Source organism: Carassius gibelio, chromosome B25, assembly GCF_023724105.1.
Source record: "Carassius gibelio isolate Cgi1373 ecotype wild population from Czech Republic chromosome B25, carGib1.2-hapl.c, whole genome shotgun sequence".
NCBI classification, from domain to species: domain Eukaryota; kingdom Metazoa; phylum Chordata; class Actinopteri; order Cypriniformes; family Cyprinidae; genus Carassius; species Carassius gibelio.
In genome coordinates, this window is record NC_068420.1 from 6,159,705 (window position 1) to 6,179,786 (window position 20,082).

General features: G+C 35.5%; 1 protein-coding gene across 1 annotated transcript; it reads right to left on the reverse strand.

The window, feature by feature from the left end:
- Positions 1-3,958: 3,958 nt before the first annotated feature.
- Positions 3,959-18,402, reverse strand: snx1a (sorting nexin 1a). The gene is made up of 15 exons (XM_052597422.1): positions 18,187-18,402; positions 15,199-15,856; positions 13,777-13,913; positions 13,381-13,447; positions 11,896-11,939; positions 11,681-11,822; positions 11,516-11,594; positions 8,884-8,959; positions 8,483-8,596; positions 8,275-8,368; positions 7,808-8,013; positions 6,150-6,293; positions 5,949-6,029; positions 5,332-5,403; positions 3,959-5,249 (listed from the first exon to the last, which is right to left on the reverse strand). The coding sequence occupies exons 1-15, from the start codon at positions 18,286-18,288 to the stop codon at positions 5,199-5,201; spliced, it is 2,067 nt and encodes a 688-aa protein (XP_052453382.1). The 5' UTR covers positions 18,289-18,402; the 3' UTR covers positions 3,959-5,198.
- Positions 18,403-20,082: the final 1,680 nt, after the last annotated feature.

Below are 20,082 nucleotides of genomic sequence, written 5' to 3' on the forward strand. Positions count from 1 at the left end.
CACACACACACACACACAATAACTCTCTCTCACACACACTGTGAACTAAGAGATAGCATTGCAATAGGGAAAACATTGCTAATACATGCTGTATATATTGGGAACTATTTTATTTGAGGGTTAAATATAAAGAGTCCAGTGTCTGTTTGTTGTTTACTCAGATCAAGAGTCTGTCATGAGATCTCTCATTTATAAACACTTATTATCTTTATTAAGCTCTATAATGGATTTCGGAGAAGTTATGTAAAAGGGTATTTGTGTACCTATTTCATACAGAGTACAAATTAACATAATGTGTTCTTAGTTTCTACGAATGATATTGACTAAATCAATTTAGCGAAATACATAAATAAACAAAATAAGTGTTTAGTAAAATGGTCATTCTATTTTAGGAAGGTCAAATGTTTAGCACTGGGCATCAGGACTAAACCTGATGTCCTAATTTCTTCTGGCTGACTGGAGAATAAATGATAATCACGTGATTTCCCATGACACATAGCCATTCATGCATTTACTGCTGACTAAACACACTCCAGTCTGAAGATCAGCCACATTCCTGATGCTCAAGTGTTATCCCAGCATTCCCACTTCATCCCAACCGTTTAATTCAATGCTCATCCAAGAAGAGCAACTGAACCCTGGACATTTTTTAACCTACAAATTGCTGGAAAATAAACAAGCCGAAAAGCTTAATGATTAATGAGTTTATAGTTTAAAGGCTTTTGGTGAAAGATTAATTCTGCTGCAGCGGTAATAATTTTACCGCAGTAAACCTTCAATGAGGTCACATGAAAGTGTCTCATCAAAGCTCAGAGGAACGATCATTTACGATAAGAGCATTAAATGAGAGCTGGAGCTTACGGCACAGAACAAATACTAAAAGAGGGAAGACCTACAGGATCACTTCCTTTTTTAGTCCACTGTCTGGATGTGGATCTTTTGGCTCAAGGTTTCACCAAAGGCAACTATTAGGAAGTATTTTATGCAACCATGACCAGTTTTGCTAGATCTATCTATCTACCTATCTATCTATCTATCTATCTACCTATCTATCTATCTATCTATCTATCTATCTATCTATCTATCTATCTATCTATCTATCTATCTGTCTCTCTGTCTGTTTCTGTTTCTCTGTCTCTCTCTGTCCGTCTCTCTCTGTCTGTCTGTCTCTCTGTCTGTCTGTCTGTCTCTCTGTCTCTGTCTATCTGTCCCTGTCTGTCTCTCTATCTATCTCTCTGTCTGTCTGTCTCTCTCTCTCTCTCTGTCTGTCTGTCTGTCTCTCTGTCTCTCTCTCTCTCTCTCTCTGTCTGTCTCTCTGTCTATATATCTGTCTGTCTCTCTGTCTGTCTGTCTCTCTGTCTGTCTCTGTCTGGCCTGTTATTCGTATGTCGCTTACTACATCCGATATCATCAAATGACACATCCAAGATGATATCATCGTGCTAATACTGATCCGGCTAATTGGGTTCTTCGAACACACCTGTTGTGTATGATTAGTATCGCTGGATTGAGTTATCTGAGATAATTGCGCGTTCATTTGTTGTCTTAAAAGAGGATATGTATCGATACTCGAAACCATGATCAGCAGTGCAGCGATTGGCTGGTGGCAAGACGGCAATGTAATGACGTCATATAATTTAAAACGACACCTGACGAAAAACTTGACAAATTTCTGGACTTTTATAAGGAACCAGCCAAGCAAACAAAACTACATAAATGTTATAATAGATACATGAAACAGATAATAGATACATGCTTTTATTTTATTAGAATTTTTTTCATGATTCCCAATTATTTAGATTCGCAATTTATAATAGTTGTGCAGTCTTTACATTTTTATTTCAATGTAAAAATTATCTATTCATTTCATTTTATATTTGGAAAGATTTGTTACGTGACAGCATTAATGAAAGTTTCTCAAGGGTCAATATCATGTTATCTGCATCTCCTGCGCTCCATCAAGCCACTCTTATAATAGCAGTCATCACTCAAAATAATGCACGACTCTATTATCTGTATAGCATGTGTGTACGACTCTAATACAATTATGAAGTAATAATTTTATGACAAATATTTCAGTGATTAAAACTGGCTGTGTAGGCTGTTACGGACTACACCGAATTTTTTATATATATATTTTTTTAAATGTTTATTATTTTAAATTATTGTCCCTGGGTCAGTATGATACTCTTGTAATAAAGTAGCGGTGGTAGCAGACACATTTTGAGTATCAGTTCTGGTTGAAAAGAAGCGATCTAATCCTGTTTACATGAAATAAGCTGCTCCCGAGCAAGTTTAAGCTAACGGACCTGTTGCTATGACAGCAGCTCCGGGATGAGCTTCGAAGAACCAAACGATCCAAGATCACGCCAAATCGTCAACATTCAAATCCAGCTAACTGATTTAGCGACGTACGAAGAACGGGCCCCTGCTCTGAAAGTGTATTTATTTTCCTTACACCTGGGGCTTTTTTGAAAAATCATTATTTTTGTTTTTGCTAGGTTGATTTTAAGAGCCCATGTCTGACTGAATGTGTCTATGATGTCGAGGAGCTGCTGTAGTCCCTCTTTTGTTTTTGACAGAATGACTAAATCATCTGCGAAAAGGAGACGTTTGATTTCTGATTCAGTTAGAGTTTGGCCCGGGGGAGTCCAATTGTTTAATTCTTTGGCTAATTCATTTAAATAAATGTTAAACAGAGTGGGGCTCAATGGCTAGCCTTGTCTAACTCTTCCATGTTGAGAGAAAAATTCTGTTCGATTATTCCCTATTTTTACAGCACATGTATTGTTTTTATACATGGTGCTAATTATATCAAAAGTTTTCCCTCCAATCCAATTTTCCAGTAGTTAAGAAAGAGTCCTTCATGCCAGATTGAATCAAAAGCTTTTCAAGTCGATAAAGGAAACAAAGATTTTGGTTTTGTGTTGGTGTACATGTTTATCAATGATAGTGTGGAGGGTGTAGATGTGGTCAGATGTTCTGTGTTTGGGCAGAAATCCAATTGGACTTTTTTTCCAAGATTTTGTGGGTTTTGAGAAAGTTTTGTAATCTTTTGTTAATAATCGAACAGAATATTTTCCCCAGGTTGCCATTGACACATATGCCTCTGTACTGTTTGGCTCAAACTTATCTCCTTGTTTAAAGATGGGAGTAAGTAGGCCTTGATTCCAGGTGTCTGGAAAATATCCTACACAAAACAATATTAAATAATTTGGTTATTGCAGTTTTGAATTTGTCAATTGTGTATTTGATCATCTCGTTTAATATTGCGTCGATGCCACATGCCTTGTTGGGTTTTAGTACATGTTGTCTATCTGTAAGCTGATTTATTGGGATTGAGAAATCCAAAGGATTCTGGTTGTCTTTAATCTTTTCTTTCAGGATTTTTCTAATTTGGTTTTTATTTCATTTCGAGCAGGATTTGTTTCAGTTACAGATTTTCCAAATGTGTCCTCCATATATTCTCATTTTGAGTGTTCCAGCTGTTGCAAAAGTTCTTGGATTTTACCGATTCCTCCATTGTTTGAAGTAATTGTTCTGAATGCTCTTCCTTTTTTGCTTTTAGAGTTTGTTTGCACACTTTAAGAGCTTCATGATACCGAAGATGGAGTTCTTGGTTGTCAGGATCTCTGTGTTTTTTATGTAAAAGATTTCTTACTGTCGTTCTAATTATTTTACACATCGTCAAACCACTTCTCATTGGTGTTTTTTGGTTTTCTTTTTGATGATTTTTTTCAAATTGCACATGGATGCTGATTGGTGGAATAGGAAAAATGTCCTTTAGTGCCAGATTTATGCCTACTTTATTTTGGATATGTGTTCATTATAAATTTGTCCAATAGTAATTTGATATCGGTCTCTATCTCTGTCTCTCTCTCTCTATCTGTCTATCTACACACACACACACACACACACACACACACACACACCAACAAAAGACTCTTAAATCAAAATCTTGATATTTGTAATTAAATCTTTATTGTTTTTTTCAAAAGAAGTGTCCATAGTGAAAAAAAATATCTGCCCCCATTTTTCTAATAACACACTTTTGATGATTATGGCACCTAAAGGTGAAGTCAAACCTGCTAACATCTGTTCAAAGTGTCCATTACAGCAGGGCCCAAAACATAACTTCTACAGCAAACTAATAAACGAACAACAAAATGTCATAAATGATGATGAATCTGACAGTCTTACAAACTCGTGACAGCAGCAAAATCTGTATAAAAAACAAAATCTAATGTAGAAACAATCATTATTAGTAGCGTAGCAAAAGCTTATTAATTCATTATAACATGCCAGAATCAAGTGGATTACACAAATACGGTTTGACACAAAAAATAAAAACATGTTGGCATAAATGAAAACTTAAAGTAAATCAAGCAAAATGGAATGAAATTCTGAAGAACGACAAAAAAACGACTTTAAGACTGAAGTGCTTTGGGCTTCCTGCTTGACCCGGTGATAGTGAGAGAAAACGCTTTAGGAATGCGTTTTTAAATGCTGAACATACAATCTGTGGACAAGTTCAAATGATCCTTGGAATAAAAAACAAAAGCCAGCAAAAAAACAAAAACAAAACACTGATCAATTTCTACCAGGCTGCTCAGTGAGTGTACGTGTTGACATACAGTTCCTGTCATTTCCACTGGTCAGTTCACAACACCCAGTCAGTTTCAGTCATTTGATTTCAACAGTCTCTAATAACTGTATTAAAACCTCTTTAACTTGCAAAGTACAATGTCATCATGGTGTTTAAAAGTGTAAATAACCAATAATCTGGACAAACTAGGTCTATATTTCTCTCTGAAAACCGGGCTTATAAGTATAAACGTCTTGACTGGTCACACAAGTGGGCTGATGGGAAGTTTCTCAGTGTGCGAGCGACGAGTGCCCTCTAGTGTAGACCACTGACATCACTGCTGACGAGTAACAAGGTTTGGTTGCATACAGACGAGGAAGACACCCAGCCACCACATGTGTTCACATCCCACAAACAATAAAGATGCAAAGTAAGAAAACAAAGGTGAAGATCACACAGAAAATATACGGGTTACTAACTCAATCAGAGGAACGAGCGGCTGGATAGATGATTTTTCCCTTTGCAGCGCCACTTCTCTTGGTTTATGGGCGAGAGGTAAAGTGTAGAAAGGCCTCGGTTATCGGTGAGTGTGTGTTTGTGCATGGACGCCGAATCACGCGATCGCTTTCGCCTCTGGCAAAAACGCCTCCCAGTATTTGATCAGCTAGAGGAGAGAGGGCGAAATATGAATTATGTGTTTAAAAACACAATTTTGGTAGATAAAATGATTGAAAATGTTTCTGTACCTGTTGTTGCGAGTTCAGCAGTGACTCCAGATATTTGACGATTTGTCTCTTAAAGTCTCGAGCTTTCTCTTTCTGTTAGCAAAGAAATTGAAATGAATAGTTAGTCTTTTTGAAAAGATGCATGTTTTAAAAGGAGAATTTAAAGGAATAGTTCACCCCAAATTGATTATTTGCTGAAAATGTGTTCGCCCTCAGGCCATCCGAAGATGTAGAAGTGTTTGTTTCTTCATCAGAACAGATTTGGAAAGATGTAAGATTGCATCACCGGCTCAGCAATGGATGCACTGCAGTGAATGGGTGCCGTCAGAATGAGAGTCAAACATATGATAAAATCATCACAATAATATACGCTTTTCCAGTCCATTAGTTAATGTCGCGTGAAGCGAAAAGCTAAATGTTTGTAAGACTCTTATTCTGACGGCACCCATTCACCGCAGAGCATCCATTGCTGAGCAAGTGAAGTAATGCTACGTTTCTCCAAATCTGTTCTGATTGAGAACCAACTCATCTACATCAGGGAAAGCCTGAGGGTGAGTACATTTTAATCAAATTCAAATTTTTGGGTGAATTATTCCTTTAATGCTGATATTTAAATCCATGTAGAAGTCAGGTCTCACATCAAAGCGGATGACTTCTTTCCGTACGGTGGCTGAGATTCTCTCAAATTCCCTCTCGTACTGCGTGACTTTTGCTTCCCACTGGAGGACGAGAATAAGAGATGGCTCATTATAAAGCGGAGTAGTAAAGGTTCATCTGTGGAACAGCAGTGAGTCTAGAAAACCTCCGTCAGACAAACAGTAGCATGTTTGCACAGTTACCTCAGCGATCTCATCCTTGGCCTGCTGGAGTTTGTCAGGTTTGTTGGCCCACAGGAGTTTGGCCTCGGCCTCTCTCTTCTTCTGCAGCATGTTCTCTGCGTCCTGCCAGCGCTGCCACACTTTCATTCTCTGATCAAAGCAGCCCTGACAATCACAATAGTATTATTATTATTATTAATAATAATGAGATGTATTAAGGGTTGGTTGGTTGGTATGCCTGAAATCTTATGGTGTTTGAACACGAACAAGATTAATAATTAGATACAAACAGATTAATATGCTAAATAATAATAAATATAATAATATACAATTTTTTTATAATGTATATATTTTTCTTTTACAAATTTTTTATTGTAGATATATTTCGCCAAGATGTAACATTTTGGCACCCTGATACATGTTATGTTTTTACATATTTGTTTATATTATTAAATATTATTAAATTAAAAAATACAAATATAATATGAGTTTGTAATAATAATAAATATATAAACTGATTTATTTTGCATTGCTTACAAATATTTTTTATTTGTTTTTTATAATTATTAGAATTATCAACAAAACTTTATTAACATTAACACATATATATATATATATATATATACACATATACATATATATATATATTTATATGCACATACACATTTTGGACTAGAGCTGAAGCTCTTTGCCCGAACTCGACGGGACCCGTCGGGTCGGGCTTAATTTCTATCATCTTACGCGGGCTCGGGCTTGCGCTCCGGTTTGCGAGGTAAACGAGCGGTCATGTGATGTGTTTCGATTAGCGCGAGAAAGATGCGAAAATGAATGCTGAGCAGGTGTAACGGAGGCTTGCCTCTGGTGATTAAGTTTTGGTTGCACCAGCAACTAAAGCAAACTCTGAGGTGTGGAAAAGTTTTGACCATGCTTATAATAAGAATAATGAGTGAATAACGACGCACCATCAGTGAGAACAGGAGCGGGCTGAAGACATCTACAGTGGATTCAATCATTTTCCTCCACAAAAACATTTAGACCTAGCCTAAACTCTGTGAGTAAAGGTTTTTCAAATGATAACTAAATATTCATTGAGTCTTAAATGCATAATGTTGACAGAGTGTTTACGCTAATGTTGGCATTATTCTTTTGTTAAATAAAGCAAATCCGGCGGAGCCTTTATCTTAATTTCGTTATTGCCAAATACTCATCTTAATTAAAAATGTATCTTAATTTAATTTTTTTTAAATGACTCGTTTTTATTGGTGCGTTGGTCTATTTATAGGTTAAATGAGCCTATGTCTAGAATGCTGAGATGTTACGATGTGACACAGGACTTGTTTTATTTCTTTATTCCAACTTCCAAGTGGTCTAGTCTACGTTAGTTATGAGTAAATTATGTTAAAACATGAATAAATTGCTCATTGTTGGCAAAAGGCAAAAGAGCTGTGTGCGTGCGCATATTTGAATAATGTCGGGCTGTAAACGGGTTCGGGCTTTAAAAAAGCTGTCAATCAAAATGTACTTGTCGGGCTCGGGCCGAAACCTGTCGGGCTCGTGTCCTGTCGGGCCTAACTTTTAAGGCCCGATTACAGCTCTATTTTGGACAGTCCAGCTAATTCTTAAAGTCTCAAGGAAACAACACAGTAAGTATGCTCTGGAGCAGTTTTGTGTGTCTGTACCTTGACGGCTCCCAGCAGCCGTATATAATCGGCCAGCAGCTCTGAGAAGGTGAAGAAGTCGTTGGAGGCCTGTTCCTGATGGAGCTGCTCGATTCGATCCTCCACCTCGGCCAGCTGAGACAGAGCTCGCGACAGAGCCGTGTTGTCCTCCGAGCTGCCCAGCATCGCCACGCTCTTCGCAAACACAGCCGTGTTCCCAGACAGCTCTGAAACACACACATTACACAATAATCAAACCAGAAGTCCACTGACAGCATCACATACTTTCATCATCCTGTCAATTTATAGCGGATAAAATAAAGCCCCGTCCTTCTTTTTATCAATGAATATTGTGTTTTTCTCAATAGATGTCACATTACAGAAATAAAATGGGTTGCACTACATTTTTTTAAGAATAAATATCCACATTCAGGTGCAAGCTTCAGCTCATGTATTAAAATCTGAAAAGGATTGTTTGCACTTCTGACCTTTTCTGTGATTGACAAGCGATTCCACCATGACGTGAAGTTTCCGCATATGCTGTTCTTCATTTTCTACATCCTGGATCTTCTCGTCAAACCACTGAAACCAGAACACACACCGCACACACACCCACAGATTTATATTCAGTATCCTTTGTAGGTTGTCTTCAAGCCTCAATCTCTGTAAAGCGGAGTTCAATGTAGGTTCACTCACCACATCCTGTTCGTTCATCTTGATGGTCATCTTGCTCACAGCATCTGTGGCTTTGTTGAGCATTTTAAGGAAGCCAGCTCCACTCAGAGTCTGTGTGCTGACTGCTCTGGGTAGCTAGCACACACACACACACAAACACACAAACACACACACACACAAACACACACACACACACACACACACACACACACACACACACACACACACACACACACAGAGAGAGCACTGAATTATCATTACAAACAGCAAAGCTGATGTTTCTGCGTGTGAGGAATAGACAGATTAACATTTCCAAGACACTTCTCTAAGGAAAGGTTTATGCTAATGATGAATTTTGCAGTTGCATGTGCTGAATAATTAAAAATGTTCATTTTTAGGTCACTAAACAGAAGCGGTCTCACCTCCTCTTTCTCCAGAAACTCTCTGACATCAGGATCCTGCAGCAGAGACGGGTGACTCACAACCCTCTGAAGATATCTGCAACGATACAGACAAGCCTCACATTTAAAAATAGAGACATACATACAAGAAGTAGAATAATAATCACTACTACTACTACTAACATTTAGATTACAGTGTAAAAAAAAAAAAATTATGTTAAAGATTAAAATATATATTAATATTAATTATCACAATTATATTCCTCAAAGTAATTTCTCTGTTTATTACAAATAATATATATATATATATATATATATATATATATATATATATATATATATATATATATATATATATATATATATTAATTACTACTAACGTAATATCGCATTGTATTATCCAATTTAAATAATCAAAAACATTAAGATTAGACAATACAAAAAAAAGATATTATAAAATAATCTAATTTAATATAAATTGTAATTAATATTTAATTGTAATAACGCACTATAAAAAAGTGATTTGACAACATATTCTAGAATTACATTTGAATGAGGACAGAAATAAATACATTCAATGTTTGTAGTAATTAATATCAATATATATTATACTACGCATTTTACATTATATTATACATTTAAATTATATTATCCAATTTTAATAATTTCTGTCAACATTAACATTTTAATATATAAAAATTAATTCCCACTTAGATAATATTACATCTGTCCACATTAAAATTATAGTATATGTTTGTATTAATTATAACATTATGTAATTTTCTCCCCTCATTAAAAATATATAATGCTATTTAATACTATATTTACATTATAATACTATTATTATATTTTATTATTTTATTTACGTACTTTAAAAATTAAAGTAATTATTTATTAATATTAATATAAATCACGATTAATTACTATTATATTATATGGCATTATTCAATCCAAGTAATTTTTCTGTCCACATTAATTAAAATATATACATTAATATTTATTACTCCACCAATAGTATTTTTCTATTCTATTCTATTCTATTCTATTCTATTCTATTCTATTATATTATCCAGCCTAAGTTATTTTTCAGTCCTCATTAAAATTTTTATATTTTGTAGCAGTAATTTGAGATTTTAGACCAATAAGATTCCATTGGAGGCGGGGCAATTTAGCACAATGAAATGAAAAGAGAAACCGAATGAGTGACAAAAAAGTAGTGACATGCCACACAGTGGACCAGTGTTAATTTCGTTGACTAAATATTTTCGTCACTATTTTCGTCACAAATATATTTTTGCGGACGAAAACGAAACGAAAACTAAAAAAGAAGGCACTGATGGAGACTAAAACTATGACTAAATTGATTGACATTATCGTCAACGAATAAAGGACGAGACGAAAATAGACTGTGACGAAAATCAAATCTGCAGACGGGAGAGATGCGAGGAATGAGCAAAAGAACCGACAAAACGGAACAGGCGAGACTGCATGAGAGAAGAGAACCAATCAGAGCCTGACTTATTGAGACGTGAAGCGAAGGTTTTCAGTTTTTAAATGTGCTCCCGGGAAGTCGGCATTCGAAGAGGTGATGTCTAAAAGAGCGACAAAATGTCCACAGCTCACTTCACGTTTGACGACGAACAAAACAAAACAAAGCGTAAAGCACGCGGAGCGCTCATTCGTGGCAAGAACACAACCAATTTGAAAAGACATTTACAGACGAGCCACCTGGACATTTTCTCAAATGTAATTTCACAACGATGTTCTTTTGTTTATTGAGCTAAGCAAAACTTGAAAACTGCAGTGCTTAAATGTTGTAGCATTAAATATTACGAACTGAAAAGTATTGTAAAATAGCCCCTTCTTCAAGTTAGATGCTAATACGTAATATTATGATAGATACATTTGATTAATACTAATGTTTAGTATATTTTATAATGTTCTACTTGTTGACAATATCACAAATATTTCTATATTAGTCATGTGAAACGTGAATGTTCACATCCTATCATTATACATACAAATCTAGCAATATTGTAATATTTACAATATTGCTAGACAAATGAATACCTTATAAAATCTTGTTACTTTTTTTATCCACCCAACTTATTAAATATTTACTTTAAATGTATGCACTTATTGTTCAGCTCAGCTGTAAGCTTTAAGGTCCTGGACCTAACTTTATTTTTCTTTTATTGATGGTCAATTGGCAGCTAGTTATTGTTTACATTATCATGACAGTGTTTGTTGCTGCATAAAAGCTTTTGAATCAAAATAAAGACACAGTTGTGTTGAAATAAAGTTGAATTTGTGTTTTATATATTTTGGTTAAGTTTGTTTCCTATACCAGCTGTAAAAAATTGTCTAGTAAGTCTAAAATTGATTTTAGTCTTATTTTAGTCGACTAAAATACCAAGCAATTTTAGTCGACTAAAATAAGACTAAAATTAAAACAAATCAGATGACTAAAACTTGACTAAAACTAAAAAGAATTATAGTCAAAAGACTAAGACTAAAACTAAATTAAAATTTTGTGTCAAAATTAACACTGCAGTGGACGACTCTGGCTGGTCAAGACAAAAAGTCAATTCACTTCAGTGCAATTCACTTCAGTGCTCCTAGATAAGAACCAGTGTCATCTTGAGGGACGAACCTCTCTAGAGCAGCTCTCCTCCGCTCCACAAACTCTGCTGATGAATGGTCCTCCTTCCCAACTTTGACTTTTGTCATACCTGTCAAATCCACGCACATTTATTCAGAATCAGCCACGTAGTCACAATCAGTTCAGATCTGATGCATTAGCGGAGCAAGTTCTTACCCAGAATGCTCTTCTCTGGTGGTGGAGGTACGATGTATCCGTTCTGTGAGTGTTTCTCCGAGAGCTTTTCATACAATCCCAGGAAATCACTGAAACGTCTGCGGACGGTGAACGTCTTGCTACGGAACATGGTTAGCGACGTCTGAGGAACATTGAGAAGATGAGATTTAGACTTGTGTCATATTGTGTGTTTGAGTAAAGAGACTGAAAATCACCTGTGTTGAAACTTTGTAGGCCATGTAAGCGTTCATACCATCACCTGTGAGGAAAAGAAAGAGAATCAGCTCACATGACCAAAACTATAATCAAAATAAACCATATCAATAAAACACATGTGCTGCTAATGTAAATGTAGCTGGTTATACAAAAGACACAGGTTTAGCCTCAAGTACAGTAGCTGAGATGCTTTATGATCCTGCTCTTCTGACTGAAAAAAAGAAGTCTTAACTGGCCAAAGCAGGTCTCCAAGACATTTCTGTCAGCTTTTCTCACTAAACCAACTTAACAGCAGTTTCTACAGGCCAGAGGACCAGGCTAAATCAGAAAACCAGTGTAAATAAGGCCCTATGACCTCAGGAAGACAGAAAATGCAGATGAAAATTTAGAAAAATAATCTAATAAACACCATTAAATATTAAAAACAAAACATTTGACAGAGCCCTATATATTGCAAATAAATAAATAAAGTTGTATGAATTTAATTGATTAAACAATTGATTTTGGTCATTAAAATTCAATCAAAAGATAAAAAAATTAAAACTGAATTTTGAAAAAGTGAACAGATTTTGAAACATTTAATTTCTGTTCAACTGTCAATAAACTGTGTAAGTTTTATAATTACAATTAATTAGACGTGCTTTCTGATTACCAAAATGAAATTTGACCATTAGAATGGAATCTAGAAAAATGTTAACTGAAAAAAATCTGAATCCAGAAGAATTATTGAGAAAAAAAAAGTTATATATATTTTTTTTCTCTCAATAATTCTACATACACACATATACACACACACACACACACACAAACATAAAAAGCAAAAAAAAAAAAAATACATAAACCAAAAAACACAAAAACAGAAGATTTTACTATTTTACTATTGAACCGCTCAAGATTTAAATGAATTGTGTTATGATTGGCTAATTTCTTTGCATATTAGCTGGATTAGGGAGGGAAGTTTGCTTTAAAATACATACGGTAATGCATTACAATTTTTTTTTTTTTTAAGGACAAGAAAGTCCTGGTTTGATTTTAGGATCTGTCTATGCTAACCAGTTCTGCCCCAAGATCCTCCAAAGCAAAGGTTTTTCTGGAATTATAACTATTTAATAATCAGTGTCTGCTTTATAACAAAAAATCATCTCTGTACCCGTCTATAAAACCATAATGCCGTATACAGGCAGACAGTCAGCAGGTGAGCAAACAAAAACACCACATATCTTCCCTTTAACATTTACTGCTGATTTTAGACATTGCAGTAACACCACACCTTTAAAAAAAGGAGAAGGACAGGAAATGAAAAATAGCTGGCACAGGGCAAAAAGAGGAAGCTCTAGACAGCCGCATCAGTGATTTGACCTCAGAAGATAAGCATAGTTTCCCACTACTGGCTTCAAACGCTGTTTTAAACAAATGTTTTATGAGCACAATATTAATCACAGAATTGAAAAAAATCTATATATATATTAGAAAGTTAATCTTACCGACTTTCTCTGGATTCGTGACAGAAATGTTCAGATCAAACTTGTCCTCACTTTCCTCTTCCTCCAGCTTTATGTGCAAAAAGGAAACCGAAAAAAAGAGAAAGGAAGAGCGAAACCGAGTGAGAAATGCTCCGGAGATGTAGAGATGGGAATCGCAAGAAATTTAACAAATCTGGTTTTGATTCTGATTCCCTTCGATGCTTTTAGTATATTGAAATAAATCTGATATTTAAAATCAAACAGAAATAAATAGTGCACGCGTCTTTTTAACTGATTTATTAAAAAGAATCAGCTCATGTGAGTCAGTGCATGTGAACTTGGTCATTAAAGGAATCAGTATTTGTTTTCTGAAACAGCCGATTCTCCAGCTTTTTATAAGTTGAGGGAGTGTTTTACCTCCTCCAGGGTTTTGGACGAGGCTTTGCTGGAGCTGCCGGCTACTGTGGCGGCAGGAGCCGATACTGACGGCTTCACATCGTCTTTCTTCTTGCGGTCATTGAGAGGACTGTCCAGAGACAACTCCACTGTAGCCTCTGAGAAAAACAGTGAGAGAAAATGCAATTTATGTATTCAATAAAACCAAAAAGATAGCATAGAAAACAAACATAATCAGCAACATGGGTGAGAGGGTAAAGGTCACTGAGGAATTCCTTTTCCTCTTCCTGAGTCAACGCTGAGAAAGCGAATTCATCATTTATTGCTCAAAAGTGATGTGCATGCATTTCTGTTCGTACAATATATGTGCAGTAAAAAGAGTCAACAGCAGGAAAAGGTTTCGTTGTGGAAAAAAACACAGCACTTCAACACAGTGTTATATTAGTTTTACTAATACACTATGATAGCATTTCTTAATATTTGGAATACTTTTAATTTAAGGTCAAGTTTTAGTAATTTTGTTGTGAGCTTTTGTCATTTCCATTGGAAATATTCACAATATTTCTATGTAGCTTTATTTTTATTTCAATTTTAACTTTATTACTTCAATCTCTTTCTGCTTTAATTCAACAAAAACTATTAGTGAAATGCATAGTTCACCCGAAAATGATAATTCTGTCATTAATTACTCATCCTCATGTCGTTCCAAACCCGTGAGACCTCCGTTCATCTTCCGAACACAAATTAAGATATTTGAGATGAAATCCGAGAGCTCTCTGACCACACAGAGACAGCAAGGATACGAACACGGTTCAGGCTCAGAAACGTAGCAAGGAGATCGTTAAAATAATCCATGTGACATCAGGAATTTTTACGAAGCTACGAGAATACTTTTTGTGTGCAAAGAAAACAAAAATAACGACTTTATTCAACAATTCGTCTCCTCCAAACAACATATGCAACATATGTACACGGATTTGTTGTTTACGCTTTAATCTGAATGTAAACAGCGTATCCACGTACACACGTTGCATATGTTGTGATGCGATACTCTCCAAAATGGTGCTATGATTAATTTATATTATGAATAAGTCGTTTTTTTTTTCTTTGCACACAAAAAGTATTCTTGTAACCACTGATGTCACATGGGATACTTTCTACGTTTCTGAGCCTTGATCGTGTAAGGATCCTTGCTCTCTACGGAGGGTCAGAGAGCTCTCGGATTTCATCAAGAATATCTTAATTTGTGTTTTGAAGATGAACAAAGGTCTTACAGGTTTGGAACGACATAAGGGTGAGTAATTAATGCCCAAAAGCATCATGTGGGAAGGTAAAGTTAAAAAATTAAAAACAAACAAATTGAACTTGCTTAAAAATACCTAAAATGCTCTTCTTCGAACAGTGCCACAGTTATGATCTGGTGTCACAGGTGAAGTGTCGTACCTGAGAAGAGATCCTGCTCCTCAGAGTGGACCCCGTTGGTCCTGGAGCTGCTGCTGCTGCTGGCCGAGGGTTTCGGGGCAGGTGCCGTCAAGGCTTCCTCTGTGAACAGATCCGTGGGGTCGTCTTTAACCTGTGGCTTGACTTTCACATCTGATTTCACCTCTGTGAAAACATCGACAGGTGGTCCTGAAGGCTGAGGCTTCTTCGTCACAACTTTTGACGTCTCCTTAAACAGATCCTCCTCATCCTCATCATCATCGAACAGCTCCGCGCTCGCTGCTTTCTTGACAGAAGAGCTTTTGCTGCTGCCCTTCGGAGGGTCTTCCAAAACATCCTGCTGTCCGGCTGCGTTTTTATGCACCGGTGGTTCACCGAGGACATCAGACTTTGGCGCTTCTACAGGCTCGTCTAAGAGATCTGGCATGGGATTTTGGACCTCAGGTGAACTCATTACTTCACTATCATCATCAAGCGCGTCGCTGAACAGGTCCACGGCTTCATCGCTACTAGGTGAATGGATCTTGGTGTCTACTTTCTTCTGGGGTTCAGAGTTAATTGTGCTAAGAGGATCGCTGAAGATTTCTTCTATTGGATCGTTGAAGATGTCTTTAGTAGGTCTGGTTGAGTCTGGTGACGGAGAATCCATCTCTGAGATTGACTAGGAACAGCACAGAAATGATTATAGAGCTCATGTTGTAGAACTACTATAAATATATCTATTATGAGCTGAAACAAGATTAGATTGTGTTCAACAACCTGTGCAATACTTTTCCATCTGGCATGGAATTTTATTAAATTGATTAAAAATGTTTGGGCTGAATCTCACATAATATGCCTGGTTAAAGTTTACCAATAAATAGATAAATAAGGAATCTGTTTTTATTCTTTTATTATTCCACCCAAATAATTATTATGGGTATAGTAATTTTATATTTATCATATTGTTTGTAATTGTTTTGTATGTATTTGTGTTTCTCTGCAACTGATGATTTAAAATAAACAAATAAATTTAATGATTTTTTTTATGCTATTTCACTATTGAGACAGTAATTGCACATATGTTAAAATATGGTAAAATGGTAAAAATATGGTAAAATATTTATCAGGTTAATACAGATATTTGTTATTTCATGTTGCTTTGCATTTAAAATTAGGCACATTTTCCCAACCAAATTCTCATGATTATAATAATAACTACATAGCTTTTAATTTTAATAAATATTTAGAATGTTCGTTTGTGTTATTTGCATGTATTTGTGCATTTGTACAACTGGTGATTTAAAATAGTTAAATAAATAATAAATGTAATATATATATTTTTTTGCATTGAAAATAAAGCACATTTTACAACCAAATTCTCATTACTGTAATAATTACATATGATTTCAATTGTGAAAATATGTATTATGTAATATTCCTTTCTGAATTTACAATTGGTTGAATTAATAAATAAATAAACCTTCTTAATTTTTTAATGCAAGCAAGCATAGTGATAAAATCACTATGCTTGCTTGCATTAAAAATTAAGAAGATTTTCCACACAAATTTGTATTACTGTAACAGTAATTATACAAATATTTAGTTTGTAAAATATTTTTTCTTTTGCTCATTTGCACAATTGGTGGTTTAAAATATATCCTTTTGGAAATAAATTATATTTATATATTTTAAACCATTTTAAAGTAATCATTTTGCAATCGCTTTCATCTGCAGCGTCTTCTAAAAATCATCATTTATCATCGAAGCCCTAATATCTATAACGAAATGCTAATCAAAATAGCCTTTATCACTGCTTAAAATACAATGAAATATCGCGTGCCATAATTATTGTTTAAGAAGCCACATCGTCTCACAGAGTAATTTATTTTTCAAACGCTCTACTGATGTTACGAACCTACCTACCTAATGCAAATGTGTTAACTCGTGACGTATAAAACTAACCAGCAGAAGATTCGAAAATACGACGACTGGTTGAGGCGGTTCAGAGTCTGAATATTTCTTTTAAAATACGATATTTTCATTTATCATGCAATTTTTTGATGAACAACTTTACAGACCGTTTACATTACAGGGTAGCTACGTTACAAACTGCAAAAGAGATGTTTTTCGAAAACCCTTATGACTTGCTTTTTAACGATACAACGGTTGCAACGCATGAATCAACCCACGCTGGGTTCAAACCTTCAACCTTCCAGTTACAAGATCTTTAACCACCACCCTATCATGACTCACATACAGCAACTGTAAATCCCTTCCCACACAGCAAATCTTCCGAAAATAAGAGCTTGCTAGAAAAAAAAAGCATTTGATACGTTCACTCACATCTGATACTCACATGATCACACCGTCAGTACTTTGACCTGAAAAGACTGGAATTATTACACTAAGTAAATATTGACGGCTGGACAACAGCTCATTTGCTAGAGACCGAGGTGCCTTCCCAGTACTCATATTTTAGTTTGGCTCTGCATGCATATGCGCACATTTCAGACGCATAAAAAATATTTTAGCTGCAGTCTGTTGGGTGGTTTTGCATAAACAAGTTCAAAAACTGTCACACTTCCTTTATTAGACAGAACATGCTTGTTATACACACATATACGCGCGCTCTCTAACAGTGTGCCTTCAGAGTCAGTTTGGAAAACTGGGTCACATTCCTTCTGATATTATTTACTCAACTACAAGAGTCCTTCAAGAACTTAAGTATGTCACGCGCAGGCCTAGGCTCAGATCTATTTAACCCCGCGGAAGGACCAAATCTAAGGGGAGATGGTGTAAAAACGTATACGTTATTAAATCATTGCGCAAATATGATTACAGAAAATTCAGTGTAAACCAGCAGAGCTGAAGAACTACGGCTGAAGAAGAACAGGCAGATCCGAGGGTGTCAGAGGAGTGAAAGTGATCGGTCTTCTCTTTCTGTCTGTGTGTGTTTGAGGTATAAGTTACAGCTTTGGCTTTATAAACGCGTTTAACCGCGTTACTCACCGTTCCCGTGAACGCATCCGCTCCCTCGTCGCTGTCTTCCAGCAGCTCGGGCTCCTCTGAGTCCGGGAAAGGCGGAGGACTGCGCTCCGAGCTGGCCGCCATCTTCAGCCACACACACACACACACACACACACACACACGGAAAAATCTATATTTTACAAGCGGAGAGCGCGAGAGTAATGACAGAGCGACATTGAATTGAAACGGAGATCGAGAGAGAGATAGAACGTGAGAAACAGCGACGCCTGGTGGTCAAAGGGGCGGGGTTTGCGCTGTTACATCACGCCCACAAGACCACTCCCGAATTATATTTTACGTATACACTGATAATTGTTTCTAATAAAACACGCTTTGAGTTAAGTCGTTATGGAGGTCTATATTTTTACAGGGGGAAAAATCTAGAAAGCGCGCTTGAGAGGGACTGGCCTTGGTGTGACGTTGACACAAATCACGCCCACTGAAGCGTTTGTTTACGGAAGTACAGGAGCGAAATGAATAATTTGATCAGCGATCATGTAGTTTAAATAGTTTAATTTGAAATATTATTATTATGCCTCGACGGACTCATGAAGACACAGAACCCCTGCTTTCGTCCACTCCTATCGATGAAGACGGTAAATTAATTATTATTCATCATGTAACGTTAAAACCGATATTTTTCGTATGCTAATCTAATACAGACAATTTTCACCAGATAGACTATTAAATCTGATTGAATATTACATTGTACTCAGATAATGTTATGCACGAAATTATAAAAAAAAAAAAAAAAAATATATATATATATATATATATATATATATATATATATATATATATATATATATATATATATACATATATATATACATATACATATATACATATATATATATATATATATATATATATATATATATATATATATATATATATATATACATATATACACACATATATATATATATATATATATATATATATATATATATACACACATATATATATATACACATATATATATACTGTAGTAGTAACATGTTACAGAAAAATACTTCACCAGCTAAGAAAAAAATTGGTTTTAATCATTTCTATTTTTTGCTGTGTTGTGTCAGTAGAAAATATCAGTTTACATTTCCAAACATTCATTTTGCCATTCATTGTAATAATCCAGTGAGATTTTTGATCTGATTTTTTTAAGAAACAGAAGAAAACTGACACAGACCCAATCCAAAAGAACTGTGGCAACGACCCCAAGATGCTTCAAGAAATAATATTTATAATCATTTTAATGATACATGTTTCCATTAGATGACCAGGTATCCAGCAGAAAGAAACTTTCATATGAGGAGGCATTAAGAAAGCAGGTTAAATTGTATTTATTTTACCTTTATGTATTCAATGTGCTAAATAATTGGTCCAGCATTTAGTTTCATATGTGTATCCAGATGCAGTGGTCAGCGATCCTCTTGTTTCTGTCTGTCTGCAGGGTTTGGGCTCTTCCACTCTTCCTCTTCCTTGGTTATTATCTGTGCTGCTTTCTTATTTATCTAATTTTCTAACCATTTATTTCATCATGTTGCATTTTAAAAACAGAAAATTAGGCATTTGTGATTCATTCATGTCGAGAAAACGGTTGCGACAGTCTTAAACTGCATGTCAGAAAAGGACCATCAAATATTCACTTTTCATTTTTATCAAATAAATTGTCAGGAATGCAGTTTGATCCCTATTTGGTTGCCTTATCGCGTGTCTGAAACCTGCAGAGTCATGCTTTTTACAAGAAATACATAACCGACCCAGTGATTAAAACTGCTGACATAACCATGTGATTTGATAACGGCTGTTTGCTTCGACAGGGATGATGGTGGGCGGTTATGTTTGGGGGTATCTGGCTGATCGCAGAGGAAGGCGGAG